Source organism: Notothenia rossii (genome assembly GCF_949606895.1).
Source record: "Notothenia rossii genome assembly, chromosome: 8".
In the NCBI taxonomy this organism is placed as follows: Eukaryota; Metazoa; Chordata; class Actinopteri; order Perciformes; family Nototheniidae; genus Notothenia; species Notothenia rossii.
Window position 1 is genome coordinate 71413113 of NC_136906.1, and position 19081 is coordinate 71432193.

The following is a 19081-nucleotide window of genomic DNA, read 5'->3' on the forward strand; positions in this document are numbered from 1 at the left end:
TTGCTCCCACTAGAGGAGGTGAGGACCCTCCTAGAGGATGTGAGGTCCACTCCCCACTTGTAAAAATAGCGCTTACACCTATATGCCGTGAGCTGATTACCAAGCCTTCATTGCAACAGTCGCGGGTACACTGTGTGTGCGTGTGGGGAGTGTTGCAGTAGAAAATTCAACTGTAGCGCTGGTGCATTAATGGGAAACCCTTAATGTTTGAGCACCCTCTATGAAACGTCAAGCTACCCCACAGCACCCCCTAGAGAAAATCTCTGGCGCCGCCACTGACCACAAGTGAAATATTGGCATACATATTTGAAAGAATTTGTCAATGTTTAACAGAATGACAAATAATTGAATATGCATATTTTAAATCAGTGCTCATCTGCTGTCCTTTGTTCAATATTAACAGGTTTCAATTTAGTGTCTTTCTTTTTTTAAATGCTCACTCTAGGCAGTCTCCAACAAATGCATACATTAGGCATACTTTGAGTTTCAACAAGAATATGAATGTAAAATATGGCACACTTTTGGAAAGGTATTTTTCAAGCCTCATGAGACTAAAGTTCAAGGTGCAATGTTATGATGAAGCAGTATGTCTGTATTGTATGTCTATTGCATGAAACAGTACACAGGCAGTTCCTGTACAGTACAGACTACATTTAAATATGTAATTTGGAACAGTGAAATCATTTGGACCTCCCCATAACCATAGAAAACACAACTATAGATGAAAAAAATCTCCAATATTCCCAAGTAAATACTATAAGTGTGAATTATTTTAAAATATTTTATTAGGGCTTTATTTAGGAGCGCATTATAATGATGGGTCCTGAAGTCACGCTTTTGAAACCAGGGTCATCTGAAACGGCAAGTTTTTGACCTGTGGGAGAAAAAAATATATATATAAATATATCTTAGCCACTTTATTCAAAAGCCATTGTCTCATTTTATAATTTGAGCCAACACGTGTAAACCTTATTGTACATTACTAGATAATGAAATCAGCATGTATGAGAGGATACCCTTCATCGTGTTGTCCTGGTCTGAACACTGCACATTACAAGCTGCATCCACTGGATTTCTAACATCACAGATGACCACCTCACAGTGGACAAAGACCTACAAGATATAAATAGATTTAAGGGTTGTTATAGACAGCGTACTTTCTTTTTCCAAACACTGAAGCATCTAAAAATAAAAACAAGACTATTTATTCTTATGACTGATAGTACCTGGCGGTTCAAGTTATCCTTGTCTTCCGCAAAGGCAAACATCGGGACCTCAAACCGCTTGAAGTTTGAAGGATAATGAACTCTGCCCTTCGGCAAAACAGAGTGGAAGATCACTGGGTGCGGGTCCCTTGAGTTTGCACAACTGATGGAGAAAATTTTATTTTTTTATTTTATTTGGGTAAAGATGTCCAAAAGTCTGCTAAATGAGCACCCTACTGTATGATTTTAAACCATCCCTTTGGTTCAGTTTGACAAACAGTTCATTGGGACAAGAACAAATAAATATATACAAGTTACCCGTTAACGATGAGGTCCCATCGAGGGAGGGACATCTTGTCCTCCTCCAGCATCGCCCAGCAGTATGCCAGCTCAAGAGATACTTCAGGGTTGTTAGATCCCATCAGTTCCACCTCGAAATACAGCGGCTGTTGTCGGTACTTTGTGAAGGGATCGTCCTCAACGCGGTGAAACGCACTGTAGGAGTCGTCTGAAGTGAAGCAGAACATATTGACCCGAATTATTAAGGATTCAGACAGGAATAGAAACATTAAGGTGCATAATGCAAAAGAGTTTAACTTGGATGTACATAGTCAACATCCCAAGTGCCAACTCAGTTCAAAGATTAACTTTATGAAAAAAAACATTCCAATTACTTAAAGTAACTAGATTCATATGAACTGTCTCCAAGTTACCCAAAATCCTGCATTTTGATAGAAAGTGTTATCCTGTCTCTTTGCATTAAGCTTTTTCAACATGTTGACATGATACAACTCTTATTTGTCCCAGTTTCTAGATTTGGGAAGGTTTCCAAAGACGTCAAAAATAAATCTAATCCTTAGCAAGCATGCGAGAAAAAAAACAAAAAAAAACACGAGGCATGAAGAACTTTCTTTACCCAAAGCAACTCTCATTTCAACCTGCATCCCGCCTCGTGCATCGTCAGCGTACAGTTCACTCCTGCAAGGTCGGGTGTTGAAGCCAATAGCCTGGTTAGTGTTGATGTCATAGTAACAGAACACCTTAAGCCTGAAAGAAGAAAACTCTTAAGTGGGAACACTTAGAACTGTTCAATTGTTACCCATTGGCACCGTTAACATCTGGGATTGCACCATGGAACGATTTATGGCGTACCAGTTGACTTCTGATAAGGAAAATACAATTTAAGAGTCTTTAAAGTTTTGTCACGTGGTTAACCTACAAAGTCTCTGTATTTGTTTTAAAGTTGTCGTCAGACTGTCAGTTTACGTAATGGTGAACATGAATGTTTACGGCTACAAATAACTGATTTTTGAAATGTATTTTTTTTAAGTTTTCCCATCGAGTTACAAATTAGGTTTTTGTAACTGAAAAAGGCCGCCTTTAACCGTTTTGCTCCAAAAACATGCAACTGTGAATAATGTCCAAGCTGAGAATTTTTCTTTTCTGACCAAAAGTCTAAAACCCAATGACCTGAAGTGTATCATGTTAAGACAAACAGAAAGCATTAAAAAGCTGACATTTAGAAAACCGGAAGCACTTTGTTAATTAATCCTCCATGTCATTTTTCAAGCTACAGCTTTGATAATAAATTAATCATCCAACCTTCAGCTTGGTGATTCTAAGTCTCGAGATACTCACTCAAACTCCGGCTCCTTCGACTGTGAGAGCTTTCTCAATTCAAGTTCATCTGTGATGGAGATTTCATTCTCATACAGCATCATATTGGGCAAAAACTAAGAAAAGAAAAAAATTGAAAGAAGTCGTTTCTCAGTTTGAATCCTATCGCAATCAGCAAGCTGTTCAGCAGCATGCTTTACCTTTCTGGTTGTCCCACAGGAGTTTGCAGTGAAGACAAAATAAGCGTACTGGTCGTTGCTGTATGTGGGGCCACAGGCGGGGTTTCTGAGTGTGAGCCGTCGGGGGTTCAGACTGGGAACAGACTCCAGGGTTATAGCCAGAGCCGTGATGGTCCCATTAGGGAAACACTCTGAAAAAGACGATCAGACATTTGTATGCATTGGAGATTTAAGCCTACATAAGAACACGTATTCTCTTTAACAAACCAATCAGCTTTGTGACGAAGTTGCAAGCCAAGGAGAAGTCTTGGATAGTTTTGTTGGTCTTCAGATATCTCAGAGTCACATCCAGTCTGCTCTTGATGGATGACGACTCAACAGCCTGAGAAGTTTTCAGAAACAATACATTATGATTTAAAGAGGACTATGATCTTGACAAATGTTGCCAAATCCCTGCACATTTAAAACTTTGGTTAAGATTCATACCTCGACCGTAGCATCAGCTGCAGAAAATGGTACAATCAAACTGAAATGTGTGTCGTTGCCCATCACGCCGTACTGCTGAGCCAGGCTCCCGGTCAGCATTCGTTTTCCCATTATGGTCTGAAAGTTGAATCCTTTGGTCCCGTATTTCACGAGGACATAGAAATTCTTATCATCACAGCGTCCTGAGACAGAGGGAGGAGCTGCAGAGGGAGGAGCTGCAAAGGGAGGAATTCCTCTTGGGTACAGACCCATGTCTTCCAGTTTAGCTCTCAGATAAGCAGTGACAGTAAATGGAGCATGCTTTGGCAGGACCAGGAAGCCAAAGGTCAGATGAAGGGTGTAAATTGTAACCCCCATTTCTTTCTGTTGGGAGAAACAGATAGTTATTAGCTGCCAAAATAAAATAAAAAATGCATTTCATTTCCCACGTTGAGTGTAAGGCTCACCCTTTGTCCTACGACACGGTCCGTGAAGGGCACTTCAACAGTATAGACCTTGGAGCAGCCGTTAGGGGACATTTTGTCAAAGACTTTAAAGCCTCTGGCAAAGCAGTCGGCCAAGGACAAAACCTCAGAGGGGGACCTGATGTTCTTTAGCATTACGTCAAAGCCCACCGGCCCAATCAACACCTTAAACATCATCTCCTTGGGAACAGTGGCTGTAGGTCAAAAAGGAAGAAATTAAGGCAGGTTGCAATTTATGTAAAAATAGTAGCATGAGTAGAAGATAATATGACTCACCGTCAATGACTTGTGGAGGTTGAAGCTGCAGGGGGGTCTCTACGGGGAGGAAGACTTTGTATCTCGTGTCCTCATTAGTGTCGTCTTCAGTCCAGAGCAACTCGAGCATCAGCTCAATCATATAAGAAGTAAAGTACTGACCATCCTGGGCATGACTCTGCATAAACAAACATCCTGAGTAAGGCCTTTCCTGAATAACATTATCAGCTACAGATTAAAAGAGAAAGGGAAATTTGTCTGGCAATGAAGCTCTAGATGCTGCAACAGTCAAACATACTCACACGATCCGTTTACATTTGTTTTGTACATACAACAGGATTTCAGTAGTTTTATCTTCCATGAAACAACAGTGTGATTGCTTGTTAAACTGTGTCTCTAAAGTCTAAAATGACTTTAATGTACAATTTAACTACGCTGATTTCTTCAGTGTTGTGAGAAATTCTTTAGATCCAAGAAATATAAACATCTATATTTTGCCCTTTTGTAGTATTTCAGATTTTTTTTTTGCATGGCTGCAAGCATGACTAAAACGACCTTGTCAATTTATGCACTAAATTGTTTTATCTAACCTTGATTTGGCAACCAGCAGCCCCAATAGGAATTTCAACAATGACGTAAAAGTCATCGAGAGTCAGGGAATAGTTTCTGGCCGATATCTCTGTAGCTTCGAGCTTCCTCCCATCGACGCCCATGTTCACCTCCAACAGTCTGAAGTGTTTCGAGTAAATCAGAGGGTCAATGCGCCTCGGCAGGAACCAGCGGATTGAGGTTTCAGTAAAGGAAACCCCACCTGTACACCAAAAAAAAATCAAATAAATAAAGCACTTCTTCCTGGATACAAATTCTGGTGAGTTAAATATTTTTGGCTCCATTTTTAGAAAAGTTTGATATTTTAAAAATGCTGGAATCCGAAATAATACTGGCAGATGTTTGTTTTAAATTCCTGACAGTAAAAAGTGCCCCAAATTCCCAGTGAAAAACACTACAAGAAATGACATCAGTGAGTCTCTTTACATTACCCTGAGCTTGAGGACAAGCGGCTCCTGCATAAAGTTGAGACGTCAGCTTAGTCTTCTCAAATATAATTGAGGTGCTGAGCACAGTCATCGGCACACCTGCTACCTGTGGGGGGAGATTACACAACATGTGGATGTAAATGCATACTGTGGCAACATAATTTCACTCCTGAAAATCTGGGGGGGATATGAATAAGAACTCACTGATTTAAGAGTGCCAACTGGATTCCAGACAAAGTAATCCATTTGAAAGGCAGTCTGGTTACATTATTTTATCTATGGCTGTAAGTGTAAGCAAGTACCTAATGGGCTGCTTTAGTGATTTAACAAGTCTGCCTGAGGGGAAGATATCAAGTGAGAGTTGTTTGAATCTCAGACGAACTGCAATCCACTTACATCCTTGGTGTATGTTTCACGTGAAGGATTTGGGCTTCGCAGCACCAGCCTGGTAGGAGTGCTTGAGATCCCATAACCATTTCTCTGGGCTTCATCCACCTGCATGACCCTCTCCTCAGGAGGGAGGAACACCACTGTGGCGATTCTGAAGACTGCGTCCATGGGTTGCTGTGAGGCAAATATCAAGACGTTACATACATGTTTCTCGAATAAGAAAAGAAAAAAAAAAAAGGCAAAATGAGCCAATCTTACCTCAGCAGCTTTTCGGGGATCCGAGTCGGGGTATGCAGGCAGGTTATAATCATTTGGAGCTGCTTTTTTCACAGACACCTAGAAATGAGGCCACTCCATAAGTGATAATCAATCTCTGCAGTGACATGAAATGTACCGGCCTTGACACTCATATGAGGTATCAAGCCACTAATCATATAGACTGGAACATGGCATGCTGCGTTCACTTGCCTCCATGTAGTTGGGTTTACAGATAATTTCCCGGGAGGCCCAGGAAGAGTAGTAGCAAGTTTCTTCCACCAGGTAAAACTCGTCTTCAATCACATTGTCAGACTGTAGCCGCAGACCTAGTTTTGTTGTGAATGCTTTATCATCCTGAAAACAAATCTCAAAATTAATTTCCACTTCAAAAGAAACATTTGGTGCTGCGTCAAACTAGCATTCAGTCATTTTTACCACATTTTGAGCAAAACAGTTTTGGACGGCGGCATAAATCACAGCGTTTCCCAGGTGGTATTTCTTGATGGTGAAGCCACACTGAGAAGATAAACTTGGTGTGAGGATGATTGAAGAGTTATCTGAGGAAACGAACAATAAAAGTTTGAATTAAAAGTGAGATTAAGTTAAGAAAAAGCTAGATACTTGAAATGTCAGCTTACTTATGACAGCGGACACTTCAAGAGAACTTCCTCCAAGTCGACTGACATCCACACGCAGCAAGTTTCCAAGGCATTGAGAGTAGATTTCTGGGATTAAACATTTATATTAGATGGCAGCACACAAGTGTGTTGAAAAATATCACAAAATGACAAAAACGTACTTATTTGGGGCTTATTTTGTGCCTCAATGTTAACAACTGCTCCAAGGAGAATGAACCACCTGAAAAAGATTGAATACATTTTAAATGTATAAAGAAAAATAAACCTTAATTTAAATACATACATACATAAAAAAAAAAAAACTACAAACCCCAATCCAGCTAAACAACCCATGGCAAGAGTTGGGAGACTGGTGAAGGTCCCTGGTTTTTGCACTTTTTAAATGAAGTTGTTGAGGAAGAGGGAGGGTCCTGCTCACAGGTGGAGCCCATTACTGCCTGATGAGGTGATTGAGCAGGCCTGTGTGTGTAATCCAGTCTGAAGGGAATCCCAACATTTAAAGGCATTGAGGGGAGTAGAATGGCTAACTGGATGATGGGGCTATTTGAATGAGGGGAAGAAATGCCCCATACGTAATGGAGAATATAGAGCGATTAAAAAAGTGGAGAGGTGGTCATACAACTGGGGATTCAAAATGTCAGAAAGCAAGTCATGCTACATGATATTTACAAATAAACGCAAGATTGATGGCCAACAGTTAACACTATATGATTGTCCAATGACAAAGGTGAATGAATTCAAATACCTAGGACTGTGGTTTGATAGCAAATATACATGGGAAATGCATATTAAACAAGTGGAAACAAAATGCAAAAAAGTATTAAATATATTACAAGCTGTAGCTGTATGCAACTGGGGCGCAGATAAACAAGCATTAATAGACATATACAGATCAATTTTGAGGTCCACAATAGACTGGTTGTATAGTGTATGGAGCAGCAGCAAAAACATCACTATTAAAAATTGATAGACTACAATATAAAGCATTGCGGCTGTGTATTGAAGCGATAAAGTCATCCCCTATGCAGTTCTGATAGAAGCAGGAGAGACACCTCTGGAAATCAGAAGAGAGAAACTTGCTCTGTCGTACTGGGTCAGGCTACAAGGAAGTGGAGAGGAAAATATCACAAACAGAATACTACAGGATTGCTGGGAATATACAAAGTTCCAGGGGCGTGGGTTTGGCTGGACAAGTAAGGAGAGAACGAGGGCATTATGGAGTGGAGATCATAACGTTTGCCAAAGCAAGCCCACTTAGCAGTGTTCCCCCATGGCTTTTCCCAGAAGCTAATATGTGAGTCTATCATAGAAAGGAAAAAAGAGTGGCAAATAAATGAAGTGGGAATTAAAACGAGTATGTAGCTGAACGAAAAGTATTAGTATTACCTCAACATTTACACAGATGGATCTAAGAAGCAAGAATGCGTGGGGATAGGCGTGTATATACCAGAATTCAAAATATCAATCTCAAAACGAGTGTCAAATAACTTATCAGTTTATACAGCAGAAATACTTGCAGCAATTATTGGGCTACAATGGGTTGAAGAGGTCAGACCTGATAGGTTGGTGATATGCACAGACTCACTATCTGCTCTGGAAAGCATACAGTCGACAATAACTGTTAGAGAAGATGTAATCATTGAACTTAACCATTGCTTACTGAGACTTCAGAGGAGGGGAATAGATGTGCAGTTATGCTGGGTGCCTGCACATGAGGGGGTTCAAGGGAATGAGCATGCTGATAAGTTAGCAAAAGATGCGTTACAGAAGGAAATAGCAATACCAGTTTCACTTGGAAAAGGAGAAGGAAAAGCAATAATTAAGAAGAAGGGTATGGAAATATGGCAGAAAGAGTTGGAGGAAGATCAGAAAGGGAGGAGATACCACAAGTTACAGAAATCAATCATAACAAAGCTCTATACAGAAAGGAACAGACGGGAAGAGATCATCATCATAGACTCAGATTGGATCATACAGGATTAAACGGCACAATGTTTATAATGGGAACAATTGAAGTTGAAGAATGCAGGGGGTGTGGGGTGAAATAAAATGTGGAACACATCATTTTACACTGCAACATGTACAAAACAGAGAGGGAAAAACTAAGAGACAGGGTCAGAGAGGCAGGAAGGGACTGGAGCCTGATGGGCATACTGGGAACAGAAGGTGAGGGGGTAAGAGCTACCAGGAAGGCCATTCTTAAGTATTTGAGTGAAACAGGATTGATTGGAAGAATTTAAAACCACGTAAACACAGTGGTATAATTCCACAAGTGGTGATAGGATGATATGGTGATACACACTCTTGTACAGTAGGTGGCAGTATGCACCTTAAAGTTGTTTGCAATCCGCCAAAAACCTAAACAAGAAAAAAAGAAGAATGGCTGACTGAGCAGGGGAGAAGTATAGAAATATCTTTCATTAAAAAAGAAGCTGAAGCAATAATACTGAAGCATGGCCAAAGCAGCCGGATGAAGTTAAAAATGACTGAGAACAGCTAAATCTGTTAATCAGCTACCCAGTTTAGAGATTAGTAAGTATTTGGCATGAGCATGAAGTTAATTTACTTATTTGTTTTGAACAATTTTATATATTTGTTATGTTTTTTTCTTTGCATATACTTTTACCTTTAAATACTATATATTTTGCTGATATACTCACTTACTTTTACTTAAGTAACGTCTCTAATGCGGGACATTTACTTGTATCAGAGAGAGTATTTTTACTCTGTAGTAGGCTAAAATAACTTTTACTTTCGTAAAATATCTGAATACTGCCAAGTCCCCAGCTAAACCTTAATAAAGGCCGTTGTAGTTCATAGTCATTAAAAACATCACTCCTTTAGGCCATGAATTTTGATTTAGCAGGATGTTCAGGGTTTTGTATCATATTTGGGAGGCGTGTGGCGCAGTGGGTAGAGCCATGGTGTTGGGATCAGGGGGTCACAGGTTCAAACCCCACTGCAGTCAGCATGTTGTTGTGTCCCTGGGCTAGACACTTCACCCCAAATTGCTCCTGTGGGGATTGTCGCTTTGGATAAGGTCAAGTAAAAAGGAGGCGTAAAACCAAAACATCTAACAGAAAATTATTTGACTTCTTTGAGTCAGAGCAGAAATGTAACATGACTGGATTTATTGGATGCTAAACGTGCTGCTTTTGTTGTTACCATCACATAGAGAACATCACAAATGTCTTGCAACTGTCAAGCTGGACAGAGATGTTCAAATAAGTTGCTGACTCATTTTATATTCCTCATCTATATTGCATCCGCTCTGAAAATGTTGTGTCTACAATACACTGCACAACAGCCTCTCACCGTACCCTTGTGGGAAGGATGTTTAAAACACTACATTAACTTTAGGAGGAGAACAGTGAAAGTCGAACACCCTGCAAGGGTTTGGTGTTCTTGGAGTTTTATGCTTTGAGCAGCACATCTGGGAGATACTGATAATGTGTTTTATGGAGGTAATAAAATGATGGATAGAAACCACCTCAGCTACGACACAGATGGGGGGAAAACTTGGCACATTATTTCATACATTAAAAATGGTCTTGTGAGTTCAATGACAACTGGCTGCAGCTTATTCCTTTATTTATATGTTTACATCAGCTGCCACTATAAAGGTATGATGTATTTCCAATTTGCTGCCAAATACAGTGTTACTGCCTGCTTTGGCAGATATCCTGCCAGCAGGGCTTTCTCACAGAGGATTGAAATGTCAGAGTGTGATTCTACTTCCTTCTCTCTCCAGCTGCAGCCCAGCTTTGATCAGCTGCAGTAGTTTAACAAAAATAAAGTCGTTTTTTAACACATCAAACTACGGTGGCCCTGAAATGCAAGTCAAAACAACATGTCATAAAACACTACAGCATTTCATAAAACGCTACAGCATTTCATAAAACGCAACGACATTTCAAAAAACACTACAGCATTTCACAAAACGCCACAGCATTTCACAAAACACTACAGCATTTCACAAAACACTACAGCATTTCACAAAACGCTACAGCATTTCACAAAACGCTACAGCATTTCACAAAACACTACAGCATTTCACAAAACGCTACAGCATTTCACAAAACGCTACAGCATTTTACAAAACGCCACAGCATTTCACAAAACGCTACAGCATTTCACAAAACGCCACAGCATTTCACAAAACGCTACAGCATTTCACAAAACACTACAGCATTTCACAAAACGCTACAGCATTTCACAAAACACTACAGCATTTCACAAAACGCCACAGCATTTCACAAAACACTACAGCATTTCACAAAACACTACAGCATTTCACAAAACGCTACAGCATTTCACAAAACACTGCAGCATTTCACAAAACGCTACAGCATTTCACAAAACACTACAGCATTTCACAAAACGCCACAGGATTTCACAAAACGCTACAGCATTTCACAAAACACTACAGCATTTCACAAAACGCTACAGCATTTCACAAAACACTACAGCATTTCACAAAACGCCACAGCCTTTCACAAAACGCTACAGCATTTCCCAAAACGCCACAGGATTTCACAAAACACTTCAAGATTTCAACTTTTACGGAAAGGGTATTCCTTTAGGGAGAACACTTCTTGTTTGTGATTGGACAGAGCCAGCCAGAGAAGCACTGCTGTGTTGGTTGTTTTTGCTGCCAGTCAAGAAATGATGCTTCGTAATTGGTCAGCACCCGACAGCTGTTTCTGCACGAATTTTAAACTGAGTTGGAAAGAATGGAAGGGAAGGGAATATTTTTGACAACAACCTGCTCTGTCCACACTCACAACAACATGATTCAGACAGAAATAAAGCAGCGACTTTATTCGCCATGACACAGACAGTCTGTGTTTTGTTCATGTTTAAGTTTTGTCCAGTTTCTGAACAGATATGAGGAGCTGTGAGCTCTGTGTGCTAACTGCTAACGGCTGATGTTTTGGGACATGATGATGTGGTGATGGGTTGACAGCATGTCGAGGATAACATCATGTATATCCGTTGTTAAAATATTCCCTTAAGATTTCCATCTCTTCTTCCAATCTTTCCAACTCAGTTTAAAATTTGTGTAGAAACAGCTGAATAGTACCAAACAGGAAATACGTGGCGCTGTCGGGCGCTGACCAATCACGAAGCGTCATTTCTTGACTGGCTTTGTTTTGTGAAATGCTGTAGCGTTTTATGAAATGTTGTTTTGACTTGCACTTCAGGGCCACCTTATAAAACATAACAATAAACAATAAAATGCTTCAGGTGCACTCAAAACTAAAAATAAAATCGTATGAGCTTATCATAACAATAATACAGCTTCCTTTAGTATCAGAAACAGGTAAATTGCCAACTAGGTTTACACATAGGCATTTTTATAACATTAAGATATAGAAAATAATTTACATGGATCGATATACGAAAAAAAAACTATACACTACAGTAGAGCCTACTATGACAAAGATGATCAGAATAACAAAATAAAATATGAGCAGTTTTGTTATGAAAAGTGGAAAGTTGTGCAGATGTTAAGAAGGTAGCTTTTCTTCGAAAGTGCAAAATATTATAAAATTAAATATCCTTCATTATTAATATGTATATATTCACTGTCTTGCGTTTCTTTTTTTACTTACTTCCAATTCATGTTCAATGTCTTACCTACATGCTGCTGTGACGAAAATCCCAAATTGGGATCAATATAGTAGCCTATATATTTTATCTTATCTTTATTTGAAATATAAACAACTGTTTGCATAGTGTGCATAAAAAGCCATAAAAAACGAATACACAAATATCTCGCAGGGTGTTCCTACATCTGTGCAGTGTCCCTCCCCTCCCCCCTCCCCTCACTCGCCCCTCCCTGCTCCCTGTAAAAGGGAACAAACCACCGGTGCTGCTGTCCCGCCTCCAGCTCTCTGCTCCGCGAGGCTGCAGCTCCACCGACCCGCAGCTCCACCACAATGTGAAAACTTAACCACCCGGATAAAAGTTATTTTCATGGAAAGAAAGGCTGCAAGTAAAGGTACGTACCAGCTTCACGTTTTGCATTCAGTTTTTGTTGAAAACTAAAAAGTAATTGTTTATCTCTAAATAGATAAATTGAAAAATTTTTTGTCAAATCAGCTCGTTGCTCTGAATTTCTAGAAGGGTATTTAATGAACAATATAGAAAGCTACACATGCAGGAAAGCAGTCCTAATAACTGATTGTAATGATGTGTGGTTTCAGTTTCAACTTGTTGCTTGTCATTTCCTCGGATTAGTTTAGTCTGTAATTTGATTCTTCTGGTGATAGTCCTGTACTTGAGCACTGGAAGAAGTGACAGCACCTCACGCCTCTTCCCTCACTCTAGCTCAAGCCATTTCCTGTGGATGTTGTATTGATTTTATTTTCCTTCAGAGGACTAATGTGCTCTAACAGTGCAGTTAAATATGTCTTGATACGATAGACAGCAGTCCACATTAATGTACCACTGTAAAATCTTGACTGTAATGCTTGAGGGGCATATATAAAGCGATATAACTGACATACTTGGCTTCTAATCATAATGTATCTACATCATCAGGACCATGGGGTATGGGCAAATCCTCCACCGGCGGGGGAATGAGGAGGACCAGGTCCACCTCAACGTGGGGGGGTTTCAGCACCACGTGGATCCGGATATGCTGCTCCGCTTCCCTCACACACGCCTGGCCCGTCTGCTGTCCTGCCAAAGCGAGGCGGCCATCCTGGAGCTGTGTGACGACTACAGCCCATCCGAGAAGGAGTACTACTTCGACAGGAATCCCCAGGTTTTCCTTGGTGTGCTCAACTTCTACCACACGGGACATATCCACATGATGGAGGAGGTGTGCGTCTTCTCCTTCAGCCAGGAGATAGAGTACTGGGGGATCCAGGAGCTCCACCTCAGCCCCTGCTGCAGCTACTGGTACCACGAGAGGAAGGAGTACATTGACGACGGAGACTGGGATGTGAGGAGCGACGACCAGCAGCAGCCCAGCCTGGACTCCTCCTTTGAGGAGCTCTCTGCGCTCGATCAAGACATGGCCCAGTTCAAAGGAGTCTGGTGTGCGGAGGTGAGGAGCTACGTGTGGCTGCGGCTGGAGGACCCCGGTCACTCAACAGGTTCAAAGATCATCGCCGTGGCCTCCCTCAGCTTGGTGTTGACCTCCATCGTTGCCATGTGTGTCCACAGCATGCCTGAGTATCAGCAGAAGGACCAAAACGATAAACTCATCGAGGATCCTGTCCTTGAGATCCTCGAGGAGGTCTGCATCGCCTGCTTTTCTGCTGAGTTCCTCCTCAGGCTGATTGTTTCGCCCTCACGCAGGAAGTTCCTCTCAAGCCCCTTAAACCTCATTGATGTTGCCTCCATTTTGCCATTTTACGCCACTTTAGCTCTGGAAACAGCCGATAAGGAAGCCGCAGAGGAGAACGAGGACTTACAAAATGTTGGGAAGGTGGTGCAGGTTCTCCGCCTCATGAGGGTTCTCCGGATCCTGAAGCTGGCTCGCCACTCCATCGGTTTGCGAGCGCTGGGCGCCACCGTCCGACACAGCTACCAAGAGGTGGGTCTGCTCCTTCTCTTCCTCTCGGTGGGGATCTCCATCTTTTCTGCCCTCATCTACTCGGCAGAGAAGGATGTGGAGAACACAGATCTGGGGACCATCCCTTTAGGCTGGTGGTGGGCAACCATCACCATGACCACAGTGGGTTACGGTGACACCTGCCCGGTAACGCTGGCGGGGAAGATAGTGGCGACCTTGTGTATCGTGTGTGGCCTGTTGGTGGTGGCTCTGCCCATCACCATCATCTTCAATAAGTTTTCAAAGTACTATCAAAGAAACAAAGCCATGGAGGGTAAGGGTATCACTAAGCCTGAAAGAAAAGATCCAGAGATTCCTTATTATAACATAAAAGACCTCTTTGCAGGAAGCATGTATCCTTTTATTGGAAGTATCGCCTTCAGAAACAGTGTGAGCAGCGCAGGAGACGAGACGGACGCCTCCAGTCTCCAGGATATAGAGATGTATGAAAACGAGACTTGTGAAAATGGGGCAACGAAATGAGATTCAATGGAGTGTCACTCCCTTTATGACCTCTCAGGGCGCTCCATCACACCGCCTGTCTTCCTCCTGCAATCTGACAGAGAAATATGGTGGCTGTCGATTGTTTTTTTCTTCTTCAAGGGCTTATGAAATATACACAGTGTCACTAAAACCCGGAAATCTTAAGGGAATTTGAGCCTTGCTCAGAGGTCTAAAAGCCCATTTTCTGCTTGAAAAAACAGCAATGATGCATGTCGGAGGCCATAATGTTAATGTTTTTTCAAAGTAATGCCCTGTATTGATTTGTCTGCCAGCTGAAAGTTCAGAGTGAGATTTCAGCTGAAGTCTATAACGACAACAATACTGTTTGCTGTTTCAAAATGGTATTATAGATCTCTAATTGACTGATGTTACACAGTCTGCATGAACAAAAATAAATGAATTTCTGAATAATGTGTAGAAATATGCAATAGTTTTGATGCTGACCAGGAACTGCCACACAGACGCACTGATATACCAGGTTATTGTTGTTTAACTTTTCTTTTGGATAGTTGTTTCCGCATGCTGGGTGACTCCTAGGGGATAACTCATGTGGACATGAAATAAAACTCAGTGAATCAGAAGAAATATGCCTCTCGTTTGTGACATGGCATACAGTAAGGTGTACCGCCCACTCACTCAGACAAGGTTTGCAGCTCAGGTTCATTGCATTTATTCATCGCCATATGTTCTTCACTAAAATAACTCTCAAATCTAAACCAACCTGTCATCAGTGTCTTTTCTTTATTGGGGAAATGCACTTTAAACTGTTGACGAACTTTATGCACATCTTCTTCACTCTTCTGTTCCTGAAAGCATCGATTGGCTGTCCCTTTGTATAATCTCCGGTTGGATGAGCTGCTGTTACTAGAGCTTGAGATGTCAAATATCGTTTTCTACAGGGGTCTCTAAGGTGCAGCTCTTCAGAAGCTTCTACACTTAAAGCTCAAATGTTATTCTCCATTCTAATGTTCAGATGGTTTCTTATGTATCAGCTAGATGTTAGTGAATGAAACACAATAACAAAATGATGAATGGGTGTCACTGTGGAGTTGCAGAGGTTGGTTTAGGGACTACCTGCAGTTTAACCAGGACAGATCATCTCATTTTGCTTTGATTGATGGTACATTTGTTTTGATTGTTTGGCTTCCTGTCTCAGCATGGGATATTAGCATATTGCTCAATCCACACTTTTTTTAATGACAGGGGTTTTGGTACAGATAAGCATTGATTTTCAATTATTATTATTCACACAGATGCATGAATGGCTGAATAATATTGGATTTATTCGTCACACTTTATGTCCGATAATAGATCTGACAAATAGAGTTCTATCACTCAAAAACGATGCTTATTTGTTTTTTTGTTTCTGTGTTATGGAAAACAATAATCTATATTCTTAACTCTTGTTGACCTTCTTCCAATATCAAGTTATCTGAAAAGGTGAAATATTTAACCCTAACCCCCTCTTTTTTTTTTTATCTCATACCTCGTCGCAAAACCAAAAGCTGTTGAACCTCTGCAATAAAAAGTAAATGGAGAAAAGGAGGGATTACATTTTGAGATAATTCTAGCTCATTCACAATAGAATGTAAACAAAACTGTAAAAATGAACTATGGCTGCCATTAAGTGAGGATGGATGCTTTAATGATCATTAGCGCAGCTGAATTTCCACTTTGATTCATGATGTAAGAAACATTATGAAACCAAACCTCTCTAAGAACTTTTTTAACAATGAACAAAAATGCTAACACAAGTTGCGTTGGCCTACAGTTTGTCAGGAAAATGTGTAAAATGCATCAATGGATTTCTCTTCAGCTTCCATTATAAAGGGTCTTCAGGCTAATATGTAATTGTTATTGGATTTTTCAGATAGTAGTCTGTTTGTTAAAGAATCCATCGCAGGAAATGGCGATCAAGCACCTTCGGCAAACAATAGTGATGGTTTTGCGTTCCTCACCATTAATCCCACCCTCATGGCTTTGGACGTTCAGGGAAGTGGGTTTCAATATCTGTTCACTTTGCCATCAGCAAAAATGCATTCCCTTATTGAACTTATTTCAGGATGTGCATCTTATATTTCCCATTTCCTATAGCAGCTTGTGGTCCCCATCTGACTTCTGAAAGTTTCGTATTTTTGGAGGTAGGCTAATTGTTGGGTAGTTGATATTGTCAGTGGCGGAAAGTACATGTACTTAGTGAAGTCACTTAAATACAATTTTGAGGTGCTTAACTTTCCATTTTATATTTGACTCCAAGGGGCAACATGTTGAATTGTATTTTTGCTCCACTACATTTATCTGACACCTTTAGTCAATCAAGAAAAAGGAAACCGGAGTTTGCTGCAATGAATAAAAATGGGACCGCTGTCTACAGATATTTAGGTCACTGTAAATGTAACAAACGAACTCAAAGAGGTGGATAGGGCTGAGTTTAAAGACAACAAGATATGCATCACACAGAGGGGGGAGGAACAATGGAGTCAGGGTGTTGTTAATGTAAAGGGTAGAAAAAGCCAATTACCTATAAATGTCACAGTGCGGGTGTCAGCACAAATGTCGATGTTGCAGCGCTGACAAGGTGAATCGTGTTTCTAACTTACCCTTTAGGTTTTTTATTTTTTTCTTAAAATGAAAAAAGCTTCATTACATTAAGGCTGTAGTAAAGTTGCTAACCATAATACTTCTGTTGGTCAAATGAAGTCTTAATCCTGATGATTGGATGCAGCGGAGAATTTAAACCACCAGGATAAAAGGTGTCACTGATCATCGAGTTCCTGTCAGAAAGACGGAGGACATTTCCATGAGTGTGAAATAAAAACAGATCAATAAGTATTGTTTAAGCAGGTTTTTCTTCTCTTGAAGGGTTGTGTTTGTAATAGCCAGCAACTTTGATGCTGATTTGAAGAGAGTTCTCTGTGTGCAGAGAGTGACAGTGAAGTCTTGCAGTGCTGCAGAGGTTGCTGGATCGCAATGTTTAACAAAACTCGATACAGAGAAGATTGGAGAGAGACGATCAAAGTGAAGTTCAAGTTTTTTGAAGAGAGAACGTTAATCTTTAGATGAAAATCTGACATCTGTTTTCAGGGTGGTATAAACTATATACTTAATACTGTATATATTACATAAAGCCTCGGGCTTCGTGAAAGCATTAGTCCCTCTACCTCGCACAAGAGGAAAAGGTCACTGCAGTGATGAATTTGCAAAATGCAAACAGGAATTCGAAATACTGCAGGAACCCAGTGCTCGAGCTCTAAGGTTGCTACTTTATCACCTTTAGTCTCAAGTCATTGAGTTTTAATAGATAAAAACGCAATTCAAAACTTGTAGAGAATTGGCCAAGAACCAAATGGGATTCTGCAAAGTTGGCTTTAATGGATTAAGGTTGTGATTGCTTAATTAATGTTAAATAAAAATTCGGAAACCTTGTATTTCATATTGTTATGGCTTTGTTATGTTGGGCAGATTGACGTTTTTATGGGACATAAATGTTAATTTTGTCCATTTAATATTACATCAGATCCAAAGCTTGCAAAAAGTTGAGGTGTCTGAATACTTTCTAAAGCCACTGTGATATAACAGTAAATAAGCACAATAATGACCCCATCCAAAAAGGAAACACAATTTGAATGAGCTGAAACGTGATTCTGTGACAATTCAATTCAATTCAAACCTTTATTTATTCGGGTGAAAACCCATTGAGATCATTGACCTCTTTTTCAATGGTGACCTGCTGCAAGTAGGTTCCAACATGAATACAAACATGACAGAAAAACAAAGAGGACATCATATGGCATATTTACATTGACTACAGTTTGTATAGCTAGTAGCATTTACAGATACCATCAGTTTCCGATTGGATAACATCTAACCTTGCTTTAAAAACATGTAATGGAACCAAACTGCTCAACCTCCATTCCTTTTGCAGACTGTTCCAAATTAGCGGAGCTGCGCATCTAAAAGCTGTATTCCCTAAGACAGTCCTAGCAGTTGGCACATTTAATACAACCACAGCATTCGATCTCAGGCAGTAGCCATTTACAATACGCCGTGAGATCAGGGAGCAGATGTAGGATGGAAGTTTCCCTAACATTGCTTTTAGTGACTCCTGTCTGGAGGGAAAAACAAGAGACTTGTGGCCGGTATTTAGTTTTTCCTGATAGAGGAGACTCTGCCAGGAGGAACTGTTTTAATATTTCCATTAGCTGAAGCTAATTTGTAATGTCTTGATCCGAGTCTTTGCGTGGTCCGCAGAGTACAGCCAGATCACTTTTACTCTCCCATTACTATCGGAGTGGTTTCAGCTCAGGGTCAGGTATAACAAAGAAACCACTTTGTCTATATTGGGTTCCTGCTTTGTTCCCCCATGCAGGTTTGTTACAACGAGGCTTGATGGACAATTTTAATGTGCATTTCCATAATCATGTATTATTCTGATGGAAGCTGACTTTCTGACTGGGCGTCATATAAATCTGCTGTAATTC

The 19081-nt window shown here is 40.5% G+C and overlaps 2 protein-coding genes across 2 annotated transcripts; one reads left to right on the forward strand and one right to left on the reverse strand.

Annotated features, from left to right (window-relative positions):
* Window positions 1-763: 763 nt before the first annotated feature.
* On the reverse strand, window positions 764-6939 carry LOC307017447 (uncharacterized protein). The gene is made up of 20 exons (XM_079647059.1): window positions 6840-6939; window positions 6691-6749; window positions 6530-6616; window positions 6327-6448; window positions 6102-6245; window positions 5892-5969; window positions 5640-5807; window positions 5247-5349; window positions 4797-5017; window positions 4228-4384; window positions 3934-4145; window positions 3488-3850; window positions 3269-3383; window positions 3023-3192; window positions 2844-2938; window positions 2122-2252; window positions 1524-1713; window positions 1227-1368; window positions 1017-1113; window positions 764-874 (listed from the first exon to the last, which is right to left on the reverse strand). The coding sequence occupies exons 1-20, from the start codon at window positions 6860-6862 to the stop codon at window positions 798-800; spliced, it is 2754 nt and encodes a 917-aa protein (XP_079503185.1). The 5' UTR covers window positions 6863-6939; the 3' UTR covers window positions 764-797.
* A 4778-nt stretch (window positions 6940-11717) lies between these two features.
* On the forward strand, window positions 11718-15246 carry LOC307016551 (delayed-rectifier potassium channel regulatory subunit KCNS3-like). Its single transcript, XM_079645676.1, has 2 exons — window positions 11718-12533; window positions 13076-15246. The coding sequence occupies exon 2, from the start codon at window positions 13080-13082 to the stop codon at window positions 14577-14579; it is 1500 nt and encodes a 499-aa protein (XP_079501802.1). The 5' UTR covers window positions 11718-12533; window positions 13076-13079; the 3' UTR covers window positions 14580-15246.
* The last annotated feature ends 3835 nt before the right edge of the window (window positions 15247-19081 follow it).